This window comes from Mobula birostris, chromosome 16 (genome assembly GCF_030028105.1).
Source record: "Mobula birostris isolate sMobBir1 chromosome 16, sMobBir1.hap1, whole genome shotgun sequence".
Lineage (NCBI taxonomy): Eukaryota > Metazoa > Chordata > Chondrichthyes > Myliobatiformes > Myliobatidae > Mobula > Mobula birostris.
The window spans coordinates 62983091-63002650 of NC_092385.1; the positions used below are offsets into that span (position 1 = coordinate 62983091).

At 45.8% G+C, this 19560-nt stretch overlaps 1 protein-coding gene across 8 annotated transcripts in view; it reads left to right on the forward strand.

The window, feature by feature from the left end:
* The window catches only part of LOC140211181 (voltage-dependent calcium channel subunit alpha-2/delta-2-like), a 1200890-nt gene that overhangs the window by 314272 nt on the left and 867058 nt on the right, over positions 1-19560 (forward strand). For 7 of the 8 annotated variants that reach the window (XM_072280736.1, XM_072280740.1, XM_072280737.1 and 4 more), the window contains exon 3: positions 10148-10264. The exons of the other annotated variant lie outside the window; for it this stretch is intronic. In XM_072280736.1, the coding sequence (XP_072136837.1) occupies positions 10148-10264 (117 nt within the window). The remainder of the gene's footprint in view (positions 1-10147; positions 10265-19560) is intronic. 8 annotated transcript variants of the gene reach the window in all.

Sequence of the window (19560 nt, forward strand, 5' to 3'; positions counted from 1 at the left end):
GGGCTGGTCCCCTTGTCTGTGTGTCAGTGATCTGACTGTACCCGGACTGGACCCTTTGTCTGTGTGTCAGTGATCTGACTGTACACGGACTGGTCCCCTTGTCTGTGTGTCAGTGATCTGACTGTACACAGACTGGACCCCTTGTCTGTGTGTCAGTGATCTGACTGTACATGGACTGGTCCCCTTGTCTGTGTGTCAGTGATCTGACTGTACACAGACTGGACCCTTTGTCTGTGTGTCAGTGATCTGACTGTACATGGACTGGTCCCCTTGTCTGTGTGTCAGTGATCTGACTGTACACAGACTGGTCCCCTTGTCTGTGTGTCAGTGATCTGACAGTACACAGACTGGTCCCCTTGTCTGTGTGTCAGTGATCTGACTGTACATGGACTGGTCCCCTTGTCTGTGTGTCAGTGATCTGACTGTACACAGACTGGTCCCCTTGTCTGTGTGTCAGTGATCTGACTGCATGGACTGGTCCCCTTGTCTGTGTGTCAGTGATCTGACAGTACACGGACTGGTCCCCTTGTCTGTGTGTCAGTGATCTGACTGTACACAGACTGGTCCCCTTGTCTGTGTGTCAGTGATCTGACAGTACACAGACTGGTCCCCTTGTCTGTGTGTCAGTGATCTGACAGTACACGGACTGGTCCCCTTGTCTGTGTGTCAGTGATCTGACTCTACACAGACTGGTCCCCTTGTCTGTGCAGAGACACAAGAGATTGCGGATACTGGAACCTGGACAAAAAGCAATCTGGAGGAACTCCCCTGATTAACAGTCTCTGGGTGAGGAAAGAAATAGTTTAGAGCCAGCATCAGCACTGAGAGTGGAGAGGAAGGTAGCTGGTGCAAAGGGAGGGAGGTGGGGTAGAGCATTAAGTAGATGGTTAGTGGACTGAGGAATGAATAAAGATGGCAGGTAATGGCAGAAGTGCAGAAGGAGGTTGAGAGAAATAGGCAGGTAGTGATAAAGTGGACAAGTCAAAAAGAGGGCAAGTAGAGCGATGTGGGGTAGAATGGGGGGAGCGAGACAGAGGCAATAAAGTGATAAGTGGGAGCACAAAGGTCACCAGTGCTTGAATCTGATGTAGGGAAAATGCTGATAGGAACAGGTAAGGGAGAAATGAAGGCTGATGGAATAAAATGGGGGACGGAATCCACTGGGTGTAGTCTGTGGACTGTAGAGGGGAGGCAGTGTAAATGAGTGATGGGTCTGGAGTGGGGGTGTGGGAAAAGGAACAAAACTGAGGGGACTGAAGGTAAATTTGAAAGGTGAGTGGGACACAGGAGGTAAAGGTAACCTGAAATTGGAAAATGTATTGATCATATCACAGGGTTGTGTCCAGGTGGATTATGAGGTTTTGTTTCATGTTGTCCGCCCTTGTACAGGTGTGCCCCATGTTCCTCTATCAGTTGTCCAGTTGTATACAGATGTGCCTGTTGCCCAGTCATGTGCCAGTGTGCCTGTTGTCCAGTTGTATACAGATGTGCCCGTTGTCCAGTCGTGTACAGATGTGCCCAACCCCCCCCCCCCGCAAAACAAAACAGCGATAACAACATCAAACCCCCAACTCCCTCTGCGGCAAGAAAGAACAGCACCAACAGCACCAGACACCCAACCCCCCCACACACACAAACCAACAGGCTGCCCACACAGAAAAGCCAACAAGAATATCAGAGCCCCAAATCCCCAACCCCACCCTCGCACAAGATATCGCCCACCCGTAACCCCAACCCACAATCGGCAACAGAAAAGAATACACAGAGCACTGAAGGAGAGCGGTGTCCAATAATCACTTCAATCTCAGAGCTTCTAAAATATCCTCCCACCAGAGCCAAGGAGAGCGGCCGCCTGAACTCAGTGTTTCCGCGAAGAGTGACATCTGCGCCGCCTTCCGAACACCGTCAGCCTCCGTGGTCTCTCTGGGGACAGCGGAGTTCGACCAAGCTCCAATCTGCCCATCACAGGCTCCAACAGTCTCCGGAACACACATGTGATTAGTGTCATGGAGTGTCATGATGGCAGAGCCTTTCACTGGCCACTCTGTAACGGGTTACATCGCCCACAGTGAATGGCCCTGCATAATCAACAGTCATAATGCAGTCATGTCCAGCAACTCCATGAAAGATCTCGGGCCAAAATGTCGACTGTTTATTTCCATAGATATCCATAGATGCTGCCTGACCTGCTGAGTTCCTCCAGCATTTTGCATGTGTAACTCAGTAGTGTTACCTAGTTAGCAGCAGACTAGCAAAATATCACATCACCAGTGTAAGCTGAGCTTGGAAATGCCATAAAAAGACATTGCCTCATGTGGTTTCACTGACTCAACATAAGCTGTAATCATAAACTCTCCTGCCTGAATGAAACTCTGTTCACCTATTAACCCTGGGTTTAAACACTGAAACATAGAAAGAGATGAGGAATTAGCCCTTTGATCAACGCAACATGGCTGATACTCCACCTCAGCATCATTCTGTCACCTTACTGCTCTTTACAGCTTCCTCTATCGGATTATGATCATCATAAAATTATTAGATTGTGCTCGTAGATCCACCTGGTTCATGAAACATCCTGGAAACCTGTGAAGCTGCTAGCAGAGCTGGGTGCAATAAGGGACAGCCGGCTAAGAACTGAAGACCTGTGCTCCAGAAGAAACAGTACTTATAGTCACACACATAAAAGTTGCTGGTGAACGCAGCAGGCCAGACAGTATCTCTAGGAAGAGGTGCAGTTGACGTTTTGGGCCAAGACCCTTCGTCAGGACTAACTGAAAGAACAGCTAGTAAGAGATTTGAAAGTGTGAGGGGGAGGGGGAGATCCAAAATGATAGGAGAAGACAGGAGGGGGAAGAATGAAGCTAAGAGCTAGAAAGTTGATTGGCAAAGTCCATTATTAATTTATTTTCTATTATTATTATTCGTTTTTCTCTCTCTACTTTTTCTCCTTCTGTCCCTGTCACTATATCCCTCGCCCATCCTCTGGGTTTCACCCCTCCCCCTTTCTTTCTCCCTAGGCCTCCTGTCCCATGATCCTCTCATATCCCTTTTGCCAATCAATTGTCCGGCTCTTGGCTCCATCCCTCCCCCTCCTGTCTTCTCCTATCATTTCAGATCTCCCCCTCCCCCTCCCACTTTCAAATCTCTTACTAGCTCTTCCTTCAGTTAGTCCTGACGAAGGGTCTCGGCCCGAAACGTAGACTGTACCTCTTCCTAGAGATGCTGCCTGGCCTGCTGCGTTCACCAGCAATTTTTATGTGTGTTGCCTGAAATTCTAGCATCTGCAGATTTCCTCGTGTTTGAGTACTTGTAGTCAAGCATTTTAAGTGCAGCGACAACGCTGTCACCTCTCGGACAATATTGAACAGTCTCAGCTATGTTCACAAAAAAAAGGACTAATTCAATCTGGCTAATTACCAGCCAATCAATTGACCCTCAGTCATCAGTGAGGTGATGGAGGCTGACACTTGACAGTATTGTATAGGAGGGAGATTGAAAATCTTGTTGTGAATTTGCGTAGATTTGGCCATGTCATGCAAAGGTTTGACAAATTTCAATAGATGCAGAGTGGAGAGTTTTCTAACAGTCTGGTATGGAAACACAGATGCCCTAGAATGGAAAAGCCTACGAAAAGTAGTCGATACAGCCCAGTTCCTCTCAAGCAAAGCCCTCCCCGCCACTGAGCTCATTTACATGGTGCGCTGCCACAAAAACCATCCTTCATCAGGGACCGCACCATCCAGGCCGTGCTCTCTTCTCGCTGCTACCATCAGGAAGGAGGGTCAGGAGTCTTTGGTCCCACAGCACCAGGTTCAGGTAAAGTTATTACCCTATGACCATTGGAGTCATGAACCTCACTCATCTCAACTTGAACTTATTCCACAACCTATGGTCTCACTTACAAGAACTCAGCAACTCATGTGTTCAATATTATTTATTCACTTTTTTTTTATTTGCGAGTTTGTCTTATTTTGCATGTTTGTATGTTAGTCTTTGTTTGTATGTAGTTTTCATTGATTCTATAGTATTTTCCTGTTCTACAGTGAATGCCTGCAAGAAAATATATCTTAAGTTGGTGACATATATGTATTTCAATAATAAGTTTACTTTGAACTTTGAACTATAAAGCATCACCTACTGATTCCGATTTGCAAGGGCTTTGTCACATTCTTGGTCCAAAGGTGGGCCAAGGAACTGAAATCCAGAAGTGAGGTGAGTGTGTCCACCTCTGACATCAAGGCAGCATTTGATTGAGTGTGCCATCAAAACGCATGGCTAAGACTTTGCAACCTTGTGCAGCGAGAAGAATTAATTCCACATGATAGTCAGAGGTACTGCGTACAGAAAGTGGTGTAGGAGCGGGCGTCATGGCTGTGTGTTGGAATAGTACCTCAGACAGAGACAATGGTTGTTGTTAGAGGTCAGTCGTTGCAGCACCTGGACATCACTGCAGGAGTTTCTCAGCACAGTGTTCCAGGCCCAGTCATCTACAGTTACTTCATCGATGGCCTCCCTTCCATCAGATGTTCACTGAAGTTCAATTCCATTCACAACTGCTCGGTAACTGAAGCAGCCCCCGCCTGATTACAGCAAGTCTTAGACACAGTTTTAAGGAGTTGAATAGCCTACTCCTGCTTCAATTTCTGATGTTCTTAAGGTGTTTTCGCTGAATTTAAGGGGAATTTTAGACAAGCACTTGACAAACAAGGCACAAGAGGGTAGGGGCCGAATGCTGAGAAAGGGAGTTAATGTAGATGGGCAAAAAAGTCAGCATGTGATGTGGTGAAGGTGCACATTTCTGTGTTGTACAATTCAGACTCTATGTCTGTCCACTTGTGCAAATCTTATGCCTTTAAATCACAGAACATACTTTCCGCAGAATTTAATACCTTTAGTGAACCCCTGTGTGACCAATGTTATACAAACTTCAGAGACACATAGGTCCTTAACCACACCAGAGTACACAAACCCCTGTATGTATGATAATGGACTCTCAGTATTTATCCACCCACACACCCTACAAAGTTTATGCTCAAGGGCACATCTGGTAAGTGGAAGACTGAGAGAACCTATTTGCAAACTTCATAGGAAGTCCTCCTCCACTATCCCTTCCCTTCCTTCCTCCTGCAAATTCCCTCCACACCACTTGACCATCCCTTCTCTTCTACAACCCCACCACTGACCTTCCTTCCCCGTCCGTTCCTCTCCAATATTTTGGCATCCACCAACCATCACCTCCGGAACCTACCCCTCTAGCAAACCGCATTGCAGCTACAACCCTTCCTCCATCAAACCTCCCTCCATCACTGCACATCTCCATAATCCTCCCCTCCATTGATCATCCCCTACACTGTTGTTCATGAGTTGCCAGGCTGACCTGTCAGAATGTGGACATCGGAGTTGTGAGACAGATCCACAGGAATGTGGATGTCGGAGTTGTGAGTGTGATCCGTAGAAATGTGGATGTTGGAGTTGTGAGTGTGATCTGTAGGAATGTGGATGTCAGAGTTGTGAGACAGATCCACAGGAATGTGGATGTCGGAGTTGTGAGTGTGATCTGTAGGAATGTGGATGTCAGAGTTGTGAGACAGATCCACAGGAATGTGGATGTCGGAGTTGTGAGTGTGATCTGTAGGAATGTGGATGTCAGAGTTGTGAGACAGATCCACAGGAATGTGGATGTCGGAGTTGTGAGACTGATCCACAGGAATGTGGATGTCGGAGTTGTGAGTGTGATCTGTAGGAATGTGGATGTCAGAGTTGTGAGACTGATCTGTAGGAATGTGGATATCGGAGTTGTGAGACTGATCTACAGGAATGTTGATGTCGGAGTTGTGAGACTGATCCATAGAAATGTAGATATCGGAGTTGTGAGACTGATCTACAGGAATGTGGATATCGGAGTTGTGAGACTGATCCATAGAAATGTAGATATCGGAGTTGTGAGACTGATCTACAGGAATGTGGATGTTGGAGTTGTGAGACTGATCCACAGGAATGTGGATATCGGAGTTGTGAGACTGATCTACAGGAATGTGGATATCGGAGTTGTGAGACTGGTCTGCAGGACTATGGAGGTCAGTGTTGTGAGGCTGATCCACAGGAATGTGGATGTCAGAGTTGTGAGACTGATCCACAGGAATGTAGATATCGGAGTTGTGAGACTGATCTACGGGAATGTGGATATCGGAGTTGTGAGGTTGATCTACGGGAATGTGGATATCGGAGTTGTGAGGTTGATCTACAGGAATGTGGATATCGGAGTTGTGAGGTTGATCTACAGGAATGTGGATGTCGGAGTTGTGAGACTGATCTGCAGAACTGTGGAGGTCAGTGTTCAGTGTTGTGAGGCTGATCTGTAGGAATGTGGATATCGGAGTTGTGAGACTGATCTACAGGAATGTGGATGTCGGAGTTGTGAGACTGATCCATAGAAATGTAGATATCGGAGTTGTGAGACTGATCTACGGGAATATGGATATCGGAGTTGTGAGACTGATCTACGGGAATGTGGATGTTGGAGTTGTGAGACTGATCTGCAGGAATGTGGATATCGGAGTTGTGAGACTGATCTACGGGAATGTGGATATCGGAGTTGTGAGACTGATCTGCAGGAATGTGGATATCGGAGTTGTGAGACTGATCTGCAGGAATGTGGATGTCGGAGTTGTGAGACTGATCCACAGGAATGTGGACATCGGAGTTGTGAGACTGATCTACGGGAATGTGGATGTCGGAGTTGTGAGACTGATCTACGGGAATGTGGATGTCGGAGTTGTGAGACTGATCCACAGGAATGTGGACATCGGAGTTGTGAGACTGATCTACGGGAATGTGGATGTTGGAGTTGTGAGACTGATCTACAGGAATGTGGATGTCGGAGTTGTGAGACTGATCCACAGGAATGTGGATATCGGAGTTGTGAGACTGATCTGTAGGAATGTGGATGTTGGAGTTGTGAGACTGATCCACAGGAATGTGGATATCGGAGTTGTGAGGTTGATCTACAGGAATGTGGATGTCGGAGTTGTGAGACTGATCTGCAGAACTGTGGAGGTCAGTGTTCAGTGTTGTGAGGCTGATCTGTAGGAATGTGGATATCGGAGTTGTGAGACTGATCCACAGGAATGTTGATGTCGGAGTTGTGAGACTGATCCATAGAAATGTAGATATCGGAGTTGTGAGACTGATCTACAGGAATGTTGATGTCGGAGTTGTGAGACTGATCCATAGAAATGTAGATATCGGAGTTGTGAGACTGATCTGCAGGAATGTTGATGTCGGAGTTGTGAGACTGATCCACAGGAATGTGGACATCGGAGTTGTGAGACTGATCTACAGGAATGTGGATATCGGAGTTGTGAGACTGATCTGCAGGAATGTGGATATCGGAGTTGTGAGACTGATCTGCAGGAATGTGGATGTCGGAGTTGTGAGACTGATCCACAGGAATGTGGACATCGGAGTTGTGAGACTGATCTACGGGAATGTGGATGTCGGAGTTGTGAGACTGATCTACGGGAATGTGGATGTCGGAGTTGTGAGACTGATCCACAGGAATGTGGACATCGGAGTTGTGAGACTGATCTACGGGAATGTGGATGTTGGAGTTGTGAGACTGATCTACAGGAATGTGGATGTCGGAGTTGTGAGACTGATCTGTAGGAATGTGGATATTGGAGTTGTGAGACTGATCTACAGGAATGTGGATATCGGAGTTGTGAGGTTGATCTACAGGAATGTGGATGTCGGAGTTGTGAGACTGATCTGCAGAACTGTGGAGGTCAGTGTTCAGTGTTGTGAGGCTGATCTGTAGGAATGTGGATGTCGGAGTTGTGAGACTGATCCACAGGAATGTTGATGTCGGAGTTGTGAGACTGATCTACAGGAATGTGGATATCGGAGTTGTGAGGTTGATCTACAGGAATGTGGATGTCGGAGTTGTGAGACTGATCCACAGGAATGTGGATGTCAGAGTTGCCTCCCATTAATTTTGAGCTCTGAACAAGGACGTTGCCTCAGGACTCATTCAGCAGAAACGCCCTGACAAATATTAGACAACGTGGAGGTGGTAGAGGTTGCAGATAGGTTGAAACATGACAGGCAACATCTCTGGAATGGTTAGCTGTGCACAGAATGTTTAAGTCAACCGTTTCTAATGGCATATATCCCAAACAGGTATCGGAATTTTGGCTTAAAGTAGCTGAAGGTTTTGTGAATCTCATCCAAACTTCCTAGATCTCTTGGAAAGGGTGCTAGGGAATTGGAAATTGGCAACCGGAACCTTGTATAACAATGGTTATAAGGACGTCTAGGCAATTGTCAAGCAGCCAGCCACTCATTGAGACATTAAATTCTCTAAGCAATATTCAGGGAGAAGACCTTCAGTGATTTGGTGAGGTTTTAGTTCACCAAAGACAACCAGCATGGCTTTGTAAACGGGAGATGTTTTTGACCATAATTAACTTAATGGTTTGATGAAGTTAAGAGAAGGCTAGCGTGTTGAGTGTGTTATCTGTATGGATTTTAAAGAAGTGTTTGATATTGTACCACTTCAAAGGCTTGTAACAAAATTGATGCTCACATTGAGAAAGACATGAGATGCTTAAAAGGGTCCAGAGGAGGTTTGCTAGCATTATTCCAGAGATGAGGATTCCAGCCACACAGTCAGGTTGTAGAAGAGCTTCCAGGAGCAAAGGAAGTTGTGCGAAGATTGACAGAGGTGACAGATTTGTTCCAGGATGGAAGTTCCCATCAGATGATAGTAGAAGGGAAAAGGGACACAAGTTAAGGTTTTGGAGAAGAATAAGGCAGGATGTGAGCAAAAACATGTAATGATCTAGAATTTACTAGAATGATGTATCAGAGAGGATCAGAAATTTCAAAGGAGACTTTGGGAAATGTGTGGTCATTGAAGGAGATTGGCAAACATTGGAACTACAAGTGAAACAGGAGGTAAAGCAAGAGTGGCAAAGTGCTGGTGAAATTCAGGCATGGTCTTATTGAAGTCAGAGCAAGCCCAAGGGGGTCAACTGGTCAACTTTGTTCCTGTTTCCTAAATTTTTGTAATTTCCTGGGATTGGAGCAATCAAAGCTGGACTGTGGACCTGTGATGTCTTGAGGTTTGGTTCCTAAGGTGAGTAATGATATAGATTTGAGTGTGTGTAAGTCTGTTCATGCTCAAAGTACTGAATCTAGAAAGGAAGGTTGAATGTATTTTTCGTGGGGCTGCAGGGATAAAGCAAGGTTTGACTGATGGAATTGCTTTCAAAGAGCCACTGTAGACTCAAGGAGTTAAACATCAGGAAGACCAAAACCAAAGCCCTGACTCCCCATTGCAGATAACGTTCCATGGAGTTCAAGTTGTTCAAGATGCTGCGTTCACTTGTGAGTCCGAGTTAAGTTTCAGACCCATTCTCTGCACCTGCTCCGTCTCCAGCATCTAACTGAACGCAGCCAGCTTCAGATCACTTGCTCTCATATTCTGACCCTCAAGCCAGAGCGGGACCGTCAGTAATCATTAAATATTTCAAGCATATGTGACAAAGGATCAGCTTTTTTTGCCGCTGAGTATATATTTACATGGATTAGGAATTTGCTGTGGTGTGCTGGTCAGAGTGCAACGTGCAACAAAAACAACATTCAACAATTATAAAGAATTATATAAAAGTAAGTTAGGGATTAAAGTACGAGTATGTTAAAATGTGCATAAATGTATGTGCAAAAATACACCTGCGTGTATTTATAATGTAAACAGCAGTATAAAAAGTGGTTTAAAGGGTTTACAGTGCAGTGACGGGGTCATAGTAGAGAGGGCTGAAAAGATTGATTGATCAGATTAACTGAGGGAAGAAACTTTTAAGATGGCGTGAAGTTTTGGTTTCAATAGCCCTGAAACTTTCCAGAAGGGAGCATTTGGAAAAGGCAGTTTTCAGGGTGGATTGTGTTTGCAGTGATTTCTCCTGCTCACCTCTTCGTCCTGGTCATGTACGAGTCCTGCAGAGATGTTGTTGCTGTGGTCCATTTCCCAATATTTCAGTGGATGTATACAGCATGTGTTAAGACTGCCAAATCAATACCAATAAACAGGTCTTCTGAAACCTCCTTTGATTATCTATCTCTTCCTCTCTCTCCCTCTCTCCATCAGCTGTATGATGATCACAAACACCTCTTCGAAATCAAGGAGAACATTCCTGACAAACTGGTGAAACGAGTGGCCGGTGAGATTGAGAAGCTGTTGGACAAGAAGGTTGAGGCTTTGGAGGTAGGATTTCAAACTGATTTTCCCTCACGTTTGTTTACTGGTTGAATTTCCAGCTATAGTGCTAAAATTGAGATAAATTCACTCCACCCATCCTTTCCCCCCTCCCCCCACCAACACCTAGGAGCTTGTTGAGAAGATTGACAGTGTCCTGAGGTTGATCTGGTGATTAGGATCTGTGTGCCTTGATAAGAGGAGGTCAGAGGTCAGAGATGGATTGTGGACTGAGGTGACTGAGACTGCAGGAATGGGACTGGTGATCAGAGATTGAGATCACGGGGTCATCGGGGGGCTTTAGGAGTTTGTGAAGGTGGCTCCATGTTCTGTCGGTCAAAGCGAACATAAAAGGCAATTTGGGAGTGAAACCTCATTGTCACCTATGTTGCTCGGTTTCACTTTGTAGGAGGTGATGGCATTCAAGCCCTGCCACAGCTCTCGAGCATCTTTCTGTGATTCAGGCTTGGTCCAGCAATGCCACTTTGCTTGTGAGATGGCTTTCCAGAGATTGTACCTGGACCTCTTTTAATTTACTTGGTCACCAGACCTGAATGCCATTGACCCGGCATCTGTGATTGTGGGTCTCTTAGTTCATCCAGGGCTTCTGGTTGGGGAAAGACTCTGAATTAGTTTGTGAGGACACACTTGTCTACCAGTTATTTTATAAAGTCCATGACATATTCGTTCAGATCCTCTCATGTCCTTGAACATAGCCCAGTCCACCAACTCGAAGCAATCCCATGACCACATCTTTGTTGTCCTTCCCTCTGAAGCCTTGTTTTTCAGCCTCTGCCTGTATACAGGTAGGAGAAGGGCAGCTAGCTGATCAGATTTCCCAAAATGCAGTCTAGCTGTGGAATGGGCATTCCTAATCATAGTTGCAGTGGCTGAGTGTGTTGGGACCCCTAGTGCTGCAGCTGATATGATGATGATATTTGGGCAGAGCTTTCTTCAAGGAAGGCCCGGCAATAATTTGAAAGGTGTCAGAATAGGCTGGGTTTTGTTTGCTAATCATGACACTCAATACATCGAGTGCCTGCTTAACATTGGCCTTTGGTGGTTAGGATCACACAGGAAAACTCTCACAGAGAAAAAGCTATTAATCATTAGCTGTTACAGGTCAGGAGAACAAGAATGCAACAAGAAAGCTTCATCCAAAGAGTTTTTTATGAAACACAGACCGCCATCTCTCGCCTTGCCTGAATGTTCTGTAGATCAATCCATCCAGTGGATTGCAAGTTCTTCGCATGTGATCATCATGTCCAGTGTGCTTTCAGTCAGCCATGTCTCTTGAACAAAGAATGCAGCAACTTCTCCTTTCCCTCTGATACAACAATCTTGTCCATAAGTCCTCAATCTTCCTCTCTAGTGACTGTACTTTTGCTAAAAAGACACTGGGTAGAGGAACTTCTACAGCCCACCATTTCAGTCTGGCTTGGAATCCTCCCCTCCTTCCCCTCTACCAGCTTTGGCAACGTTACTTTGTCTGAAAGACGCCATGCCTGCATTCCTGAGAGTCAAATCCGCCGTGTCCTTCAGAAGATTGTGAAATCATTAGTTTGTACCTTTCTCAAAGAGAAGTTATAGGCTGCAGATAGTAATGTAGAAGAAGTATATCTAGAAGTTTTGTAAGCTGCCTGCAACACATCGCCATAGTTCACCAGTGCCACCTTGGCCAGATTCATTGAATATGTTCAGGGTGAAGACTGGGGTGAGTGTGGAGAACAGGTGATGAGACTCATAGTGGATCTACTATGGTCTTACTGAGTGAGGCCAGGGGCCAGAGTCTGTAGGTAATATTGCTGAGATTTCAGGGACTCTGATTTGAGCCCTGTGATTTTATTTTATCTATAGAACAGGCTTTTCTGGCACAGTAAGCCAGAGACGCCCAATTACACTAATGTGACCACTTAACCTACTAACCCGTACGTGTTTGTAATGTGGGAGGAGACCGGAGCACCTAGAGAAAGCCCACACGGTCACAGGAGAATGTACAAACTCTTTACAGACAGTAACGGAATTGAATCCGGGTCATTGGTTCATAATAACATTATGCTAATTGCTATGCTATGGTTTCAGATGTGATCGTTGTAGTGAGATGGGCCGAGTAAACATAGAAACATAGAAAATAGGTGCAGGAGTAGGCCATTCGGCCCTTCAAGCCTGCACCGCCATTTAGTATGAGCATGACTGATCATCCAAATCAGAACCCTGTACCAGCGTTCCCTCCATATCCCCTGATCCCTTTAGCCACAAGGGCTATATTTAACTCCCTCTTAAATATAGCCAATAAACTGGCCTCAACTGTTTCCTGTGGCAGAGAATTCCACAGATTCACCACTCTCTGTGTCAAGAAGTTTTTCCTAATCTCGGTCCTAAAAGGCTTCCCCTTTATCCTCAAACTGTGACCCCTCATTTTGGACTTCCCCAACATTGGGAACAATCTTCCTGCATCTAGCCTGTCTAGCCCTTTAGGATTTTATATGTTTCAATAAGATCCCCCCTCAATCTTCTAAATTCCAACGAGTATAAGCCAAGTTGATCCAGTCTTTCATCATATGAAAGTCCTGCCATCCCAGGAATCAATCTGGTGAACCTTCTTTGCATTCCCTCTATGGCAAGGATGTCTTTCCTCAGATTAGGGGACCAAAACTGCACACAATACTCCAGGTGTGGTCTCACCACGGCCTTGTACGACTGCAGTAGTACCTCCCTGCCCCTGTACTCGAATCCTCTTGCTAAATTCTGTAGAGTAGTATTTAGAGTAGTGTCTAAATTCTTGCATATGGAGAGGAATTGACAATATATTGAGTTTGGAACTCCTGGTCATCCACAGTGGGATCAGAAGCTCTTGATGCACTTTGCCCGTACCTTGGAAGGATCATATACTGGACAGCTGACTGTGGTCAGTGGTGGGAAAAGGTTCATTGCTATCTGATTCTCTCACTCTCCACAGTACAAGGTTTTCTGCACCTATACCCCTCTGACACAGTAAAATGCTGCCTAAAGCCCAGAGATGACTAATGGCTCTTTATTGAAGAGTTTTCTGAGACACTGAAGCCAGTTTCCTATTATTGGAGACATAAAGCTGGGAGACGCTGGAGCCTGAGGAGGAAATAAGAAACTGGGGGAACTCGGCAGGTCAGACAGCATCTGTGGGGGAACTGGATGGTATGTTCTTCAGACGCTGTGTTCTTCCAGCTTCTTATCTGTAGCTCAGATCATTGGTGCCCAGTGTCTCCGTGTGATTCTGATAATTTGGTCAAATCCTTGTAGCTTTGTGACCAACACAATAATAGCTGTAGTCAGCCCAAACCTTTCTGTGCTGATCCAGCAGTGTGACATTCCACCTGTAGTTGGTCAATGGGATGCTGGAGGGGATTTCCAGCATGGCCTGGCTATTCTTTCTGTAGCACTGGTCTGTCTGTTGCTGAGTTCTTTATGCGAACAGATCCACTGAGCAAGATGTCTCTGTGGTTTGGACCATCTCTTCAGTTCGCTTTCACACGTCCCAGCAACCTGCAGTTTCTCTGCCAGTTTGGTGGATGCTTACTTGGGAATGAGTTGTTTTGCTGTTGTTTTCAGAGTGGTGTCAATAGTCCCAAATGCCGAATATGACGTGTACAAAGGACACACATTTAGAGGCCATGCAGTGTTGCCATAAATGTGGAAAGAATGATCTCAGATTCAGATTTATTTATCACATGTACATCAAAACCTATGGTGAAAAGCGCCATTTGCATTAACAACCAACACACCCAAGGGAATGCAAGTGTTGCCATGCATTCCGGCGCCAACATAGCAGAGCCACACAAAACATACCAATGACAAAGCAATTCTGGTTCACCAACTCATGTACCCGCTGACCTGGGAGAGAAGGAGGAACAAGCCCTCATTCCTGCTGGTTGCCAACTCTGACCTTGTCCCTGTTGCTGGCCTTCATGCACTCAATGTGAGTAGAGAATTAGTCTGTCCACTAACTTGAACACTAACAAGAACGGTCCTTTGTTATTTAAATAACAAGCAATGGATGACAAAGGACATTAAAGACATCCTGAACGCTAAAAAGAGGGCGTTTAGAGATGGAAATAGGGAGGAGCTGAGGGCAATACAGAGTGACCTGAAGGCCAGGATCAGGGAGGCTAAAGACAGGTACAGGAGGAAGCTTGAGTGGAAACTCCAGCAGAAGAACATGAGAGAGGTCTGGAGGTGGGTGAGGACCATCACTGGGTTCCGGCAAACTAGCAACAGAGGAGCGGAAGGCAGTGTGGACAGGGCCAATGAACTTAACCTGTTCTTTAACAGATTTGACATTGTGGCCCCTGCCCATCCCCCACGTGAGCCATCTGCTGTCGGCCCCCAACCAACACGTATTCCACTCTCCCCTCCTACCCCTCCTCACAGTCCTCCACCCTGCTCTCATGACTATACCCCTTCCCCACACGAAACCAGCTGAACAGGTGAGAAGACAGCTGAAACGTCTCAACCCAAGCAAGGCTGCAGGACCGGATGGTGTCAGCAACAAGGTGCTCAAAGCCTGTGCCCCTCAGCTATGTGGAGTACTTCGCCATGTATTCAACCTGAGCCTGAGGCTCCGGAGGGTTCCTGTACTGTGGAAGACGTCCTGCCTCGTCCCTGTGCCGAAGACCCAGCAGCCTCAATGACTACAGACCGGTGGCATTGACCTCCCACATCATGAAGACCCTGGAGAGACTTGTTCTGGAGTTGCTCCGGCCTATAGTCAGGCCACACTTAGATCCCCTCCAGTTCGCCTACCAGCCCCGACTAGGAGTTGAGGATGCCATCGTCTTCCTGCTGAACTGTGTCTACGCCCACCTGGACGAGCCAACGAGCACTGTGAGGGTCATGTTTTTTGACTTCTCCAGTGCGTTCAACACCATCCACCCTGCTCTGCTGGGGGAGAAGCTGACAGCGATGCAGGTGGATGCTTCCTTGGTATCATGGATTCTTGATTAACTGACTGGTAGACCACAGTACGTGTGCTTGCAACACTGTGTATCCGACAGAGTGATCAGCAGCACTGGGGCTCCACAGGGCACTGTCTTGTTTCCCTTTCTCTTCACCATTTATACCTTGGACTTAAACTACTGCACAGAGCCTTGTCATTTTCAGAAGTTTTCAGATGACTCTGCCATAGTTGGATGCATCAGCAAGGGAGATGAGGCTGAGTACAGGGCTACGGTAGGAAACTTGGTCGGGTTCTTTTTTAACATTTAAGAATAAATTGGACAGATACATGGATGGGAGGTGTATGGAGGGATATGGTCCGTGTGCTGGTCAGTGGGACTAGGCAGAAAATGGGTCGGCACAGCCAAGAAGGGCCAAAAGGCCTGTTTCTGTGCTGTAGTTTCTATGGTTCTATGGTGTGAGCAGGATTATCTGCAGCTTAATTTGAAAAAGACTAAGGAGCTGGTGGTAGACCTGAGGAGAGCTAAGGTACCGGTGACCCCTGTTTCCATCCAGGGGGTCAGTGTGGACATGGTGGAGGATTACAAGTACCTGGGGATACGAATTGACAATAAACTGACTGGTCAACACTGAGGCTGTCTACAAGAAGGGTCAGAGCCGTCTCTATTTCCTGAGGAGACTGAGGTCCTTTAACATCTGCTGGACGATGCTGAGGATGTTCTACGAGTCTGTGGTGGCCAGTGCTATCATGTTTGCTGTTGTGTGCTGGGGCAGCAGGCTGAGGGTAGCAGACACCAACAGAATCAACAAACTCATTTGTAAGGCCAGTGATGTTGTGGGGATGGAACTGGACTCTTGTCATGGTGGTGTCTGAAAAGAGGATGCTGTCTAAGTTGCATGCCATCTTGGTCAATGTCTCCCATCCACTACATAATGTACTGGGTGGGCACAGGAGTACATTCAGCCAGAGACTCATTCCACCGTGATGTAACACAGAGCGTCGTAGGAAGTCATTCCTGCCTGTGACCATCAAACTTTACAACTCCTCCCTTGGAGGGTCAGACACCCTGAGCCAATAGGCTGGTCCTGGACTTATTTCATAATTTACTGGCATAATTTACATATTGCTATTTAACTATTTATGGTTCTATTACTATTGATTATTTATGGAGCAACTGTAACGAAAACCAATTTCCCCCAGGATTAATAAAGTATGACTATAACTTACTCACGTCCCTGTTCCTAAATCCTAACCTGAACCTCAACTCTCTTCTCAGTCCCCAAAACCATCCCTACAAACCTAAAATAAAAACAAAAACAATTCTGAACTGCAACCTTGATGGAGACCGCAGCTTGGTGCTGACTTGACTGAAATACTCAACTGTATTATACAATTCTGAAATTGGCAGTCTGATATACTGAGATCTACACATCTGTTCCGCTGCTTGAAGGGTTATTACATTTTAGATGGCATGTAGTCTATGCAGATGAATTTGTATGGTCTCCGCCAGGCTGACAAAGTTAACAAGAGTTTCTGCTAGGGTAGGGCATGATAGAATATGTCCTATATTGAAAGAGAGTCCACTCAGCTCATTGTGTTAATGCCAGTTGAGAAAGCTCTTGCTCTACAGGACCTGATTCACAATAAAGGTGATGGGAATTTCTACTTCATCCACCCTTTCAAGCAAAGAGTCCTGATCTGCAGTGCCTTTTGGGGAGAAGAAAAAATATTCTCCATTTATACACTAATCCTTCATCTGAACTGATGAGGACCTTCAAGGACCAGTTCATCTGAGTCCTTGCCGTTTGCTTATGGATCCTCAGCAAAGGACTTTCATGTTCGTTCCTTGGTTCCTCATGAAATTTTATACATCTTGATCAACTATTAGTCTCCTCTTTAGTGTGTAAGTCAGGGTTAGGGACCGAAAAGGATGGATAATGATTTTATTTTGCTTGTTGGACGTGTTCAGTGGGCTGAATTACCTGTTCCCTTTCTCACATACAGTACTGAAATTATTTAAGACCAGCGGAGAAGTCTGTGGTTAACAATTACAGGTGGTGCCAAAGTTATGACAAGACTGTCTCTTGGGAATTATTCATAACCCAAAATGTTGTCAAGGGAAAATGAACTGAACTGTTCCCACAACCTATGGACTCACTTTCAAGGACTCTTCATCTCATGTCCTCAATATTTATTGCTTACTTATTTATTATTATGTTTTATTTTTTGCTTTTGTATTTGCACACTGGTTGTCTGCTCTGCTTGGTGTGGTCTTTCATTGATTCTAATATGGTTACTGGATTTATTGAGTATGCTGCTGTAAGGTTTCACTGCTAATGTAAAGGCTTCTCTGTAATGTTATCACTGCTGAGGTAATGGTTTCTCTGTAGCAGCAATGTTTGGGTTATGACTAGAGATAACGGGGCATGCTAGCCAATGAGCAGGATGTTGTTCTTTTTTGGGTGTCTGGGAGCTGGGAATTCGTGGGACTTTTGCCGAGGAGAGAAAACACGAATGGAGAGAGTTGGTAGACCGCCGGATGGGGTGGACTTGGGGCGAGATTCCAAAAGTCAGTGATAAAGCTCAATTGTTTAATTGCATATTGTGTAATGTTTGTTATTTTGTGGTACTAGTTTGTAACAGGGGACAAATCACGCAGCATCCACCCAAACGAGATTACTTAAGTTTGGTCTATCATCCCCTATATTAAGCCACTAGCCATAGCGAGAGTTACACCCACAAGAAAATGAATCTTTGGGTTGTATATGGTGACATATTTGTACTTTGATGATAAATTTAATTTGAACTTTGAAACAATGTCAGTGTTTAGAAGAGGATCAGAGAAAGTGTGTGTGGGAAGAGTGAGCAGGGCAGGAGGAGTGGTCGCCAGCCAGCAACCACCGCCACTGAGTGAGCAGGAGAGTGTGCTCAGGGCTCCAGCCCCTGATCGTCGTGGCTAGGAGGGAGTACAGAGGTGCCCATGCCCACATCTCAAAAGGTACCTGTAACCGTACAGGAACCAGCAAATATATCCCATGCATCCGACTGGTCTTACACATACTCGTATGAACGGGGTTTGGACTGTCTGGGTGTCGGTTGCCTGGGGAGTACCTGTAGAGGTACAGTAGATGTGGTGGTTGCAGTCTGGGGGTGGCACAATTACCACAAGAGCAGGATTGTCAGAGTGTAAATGTGTGGAGCCTCTGTGCTCCAGGAAGGTCAGCTCGAGAAAAGCTGTTTGTTTATTGTCTGTGGGTAATCAGTTGCTGAGGGCTGGAGCTGCCAGCACAATTTCACGCTTAATCACTTGTTAGACTTCTGCATTGCATCAGCGTCAGGAGAACGGCTTCATAGACTCGTTACTGGGATGGAGAAGTCCCAGTCGGAGCTGTAAGGTAATGCAGGTGTAATCCTGAAGGGAGGGATCCAGCCACGAGCCCTTGAATGCAGAACATCCACAACAATCAATACATTCAAGGCTTTTATTAGCTTAGAAGGGACAATTTATTCAGAATCAGAAGCAATTACATGAGTTAAATTTATGCTGCAGCAGCATAGCGATAAAATTTATTTATTTCAAATAAATGAGTCAAATCATTTATTTCATGCAGGGAGGTGGGGCATCTCCTGCTAAATGGATATCAGAATGTGATTTCATCAGCATACTTAATTTTGTGGTGAGTTTGTCCAAATACAACAGTGTGTTGCAGCCTTCTATTTACCTGTTTCTTTGGCAGTATCTCTCAAACAAATTGCTGTTAACTGTACAGAACTGAATGCCAAATGTACAGTGCGTTCATGGTTGTGGTAACACAGGGCATGGGGACATACGTCCACTGGAACAACCTGTGCTTGCTGATTGAAATGTAAAACAGGTAGCTAGTTCACTAATGTCCGTCCTCCAGCATCGCTGAAAGCACATATTGCTCCCAACAGAAATAACGCTGCAGGGAGTGTTCTCTGCAGCTGTGAAACTGCACCCTGCTGCTGTCAACAGAGGTGTCTGTGGCCAGCTCTGCTCTCACTGACTCCTTCCTCAGCACTCATTTTACAGTTTGCTGATGCTCTTGAGCTATCACCAACATTGAAACGCTCCCTGCTGGAGTTACTAAGTGCTCCATTAATGCATCAACACTCTCAGAATGTAGGTACTGGTGGCTGCCTTGCTGATGTTACTGGTTATTACCATTAGTACATAAGAAATGGGAGCATGCTGAAATCCAGCGAGTACAGCCCCAGGTGACTCGATCTCTCCTCATAGTCTCACCCCTTCATCTCTGGAATTAACCTGGTGAACCTCCTCTGCATCACCTCCACAGCCTCAAGTACTTTCCTCAAGTACGGAGACCAGAAATGCGCTCAGTTCTCCAGG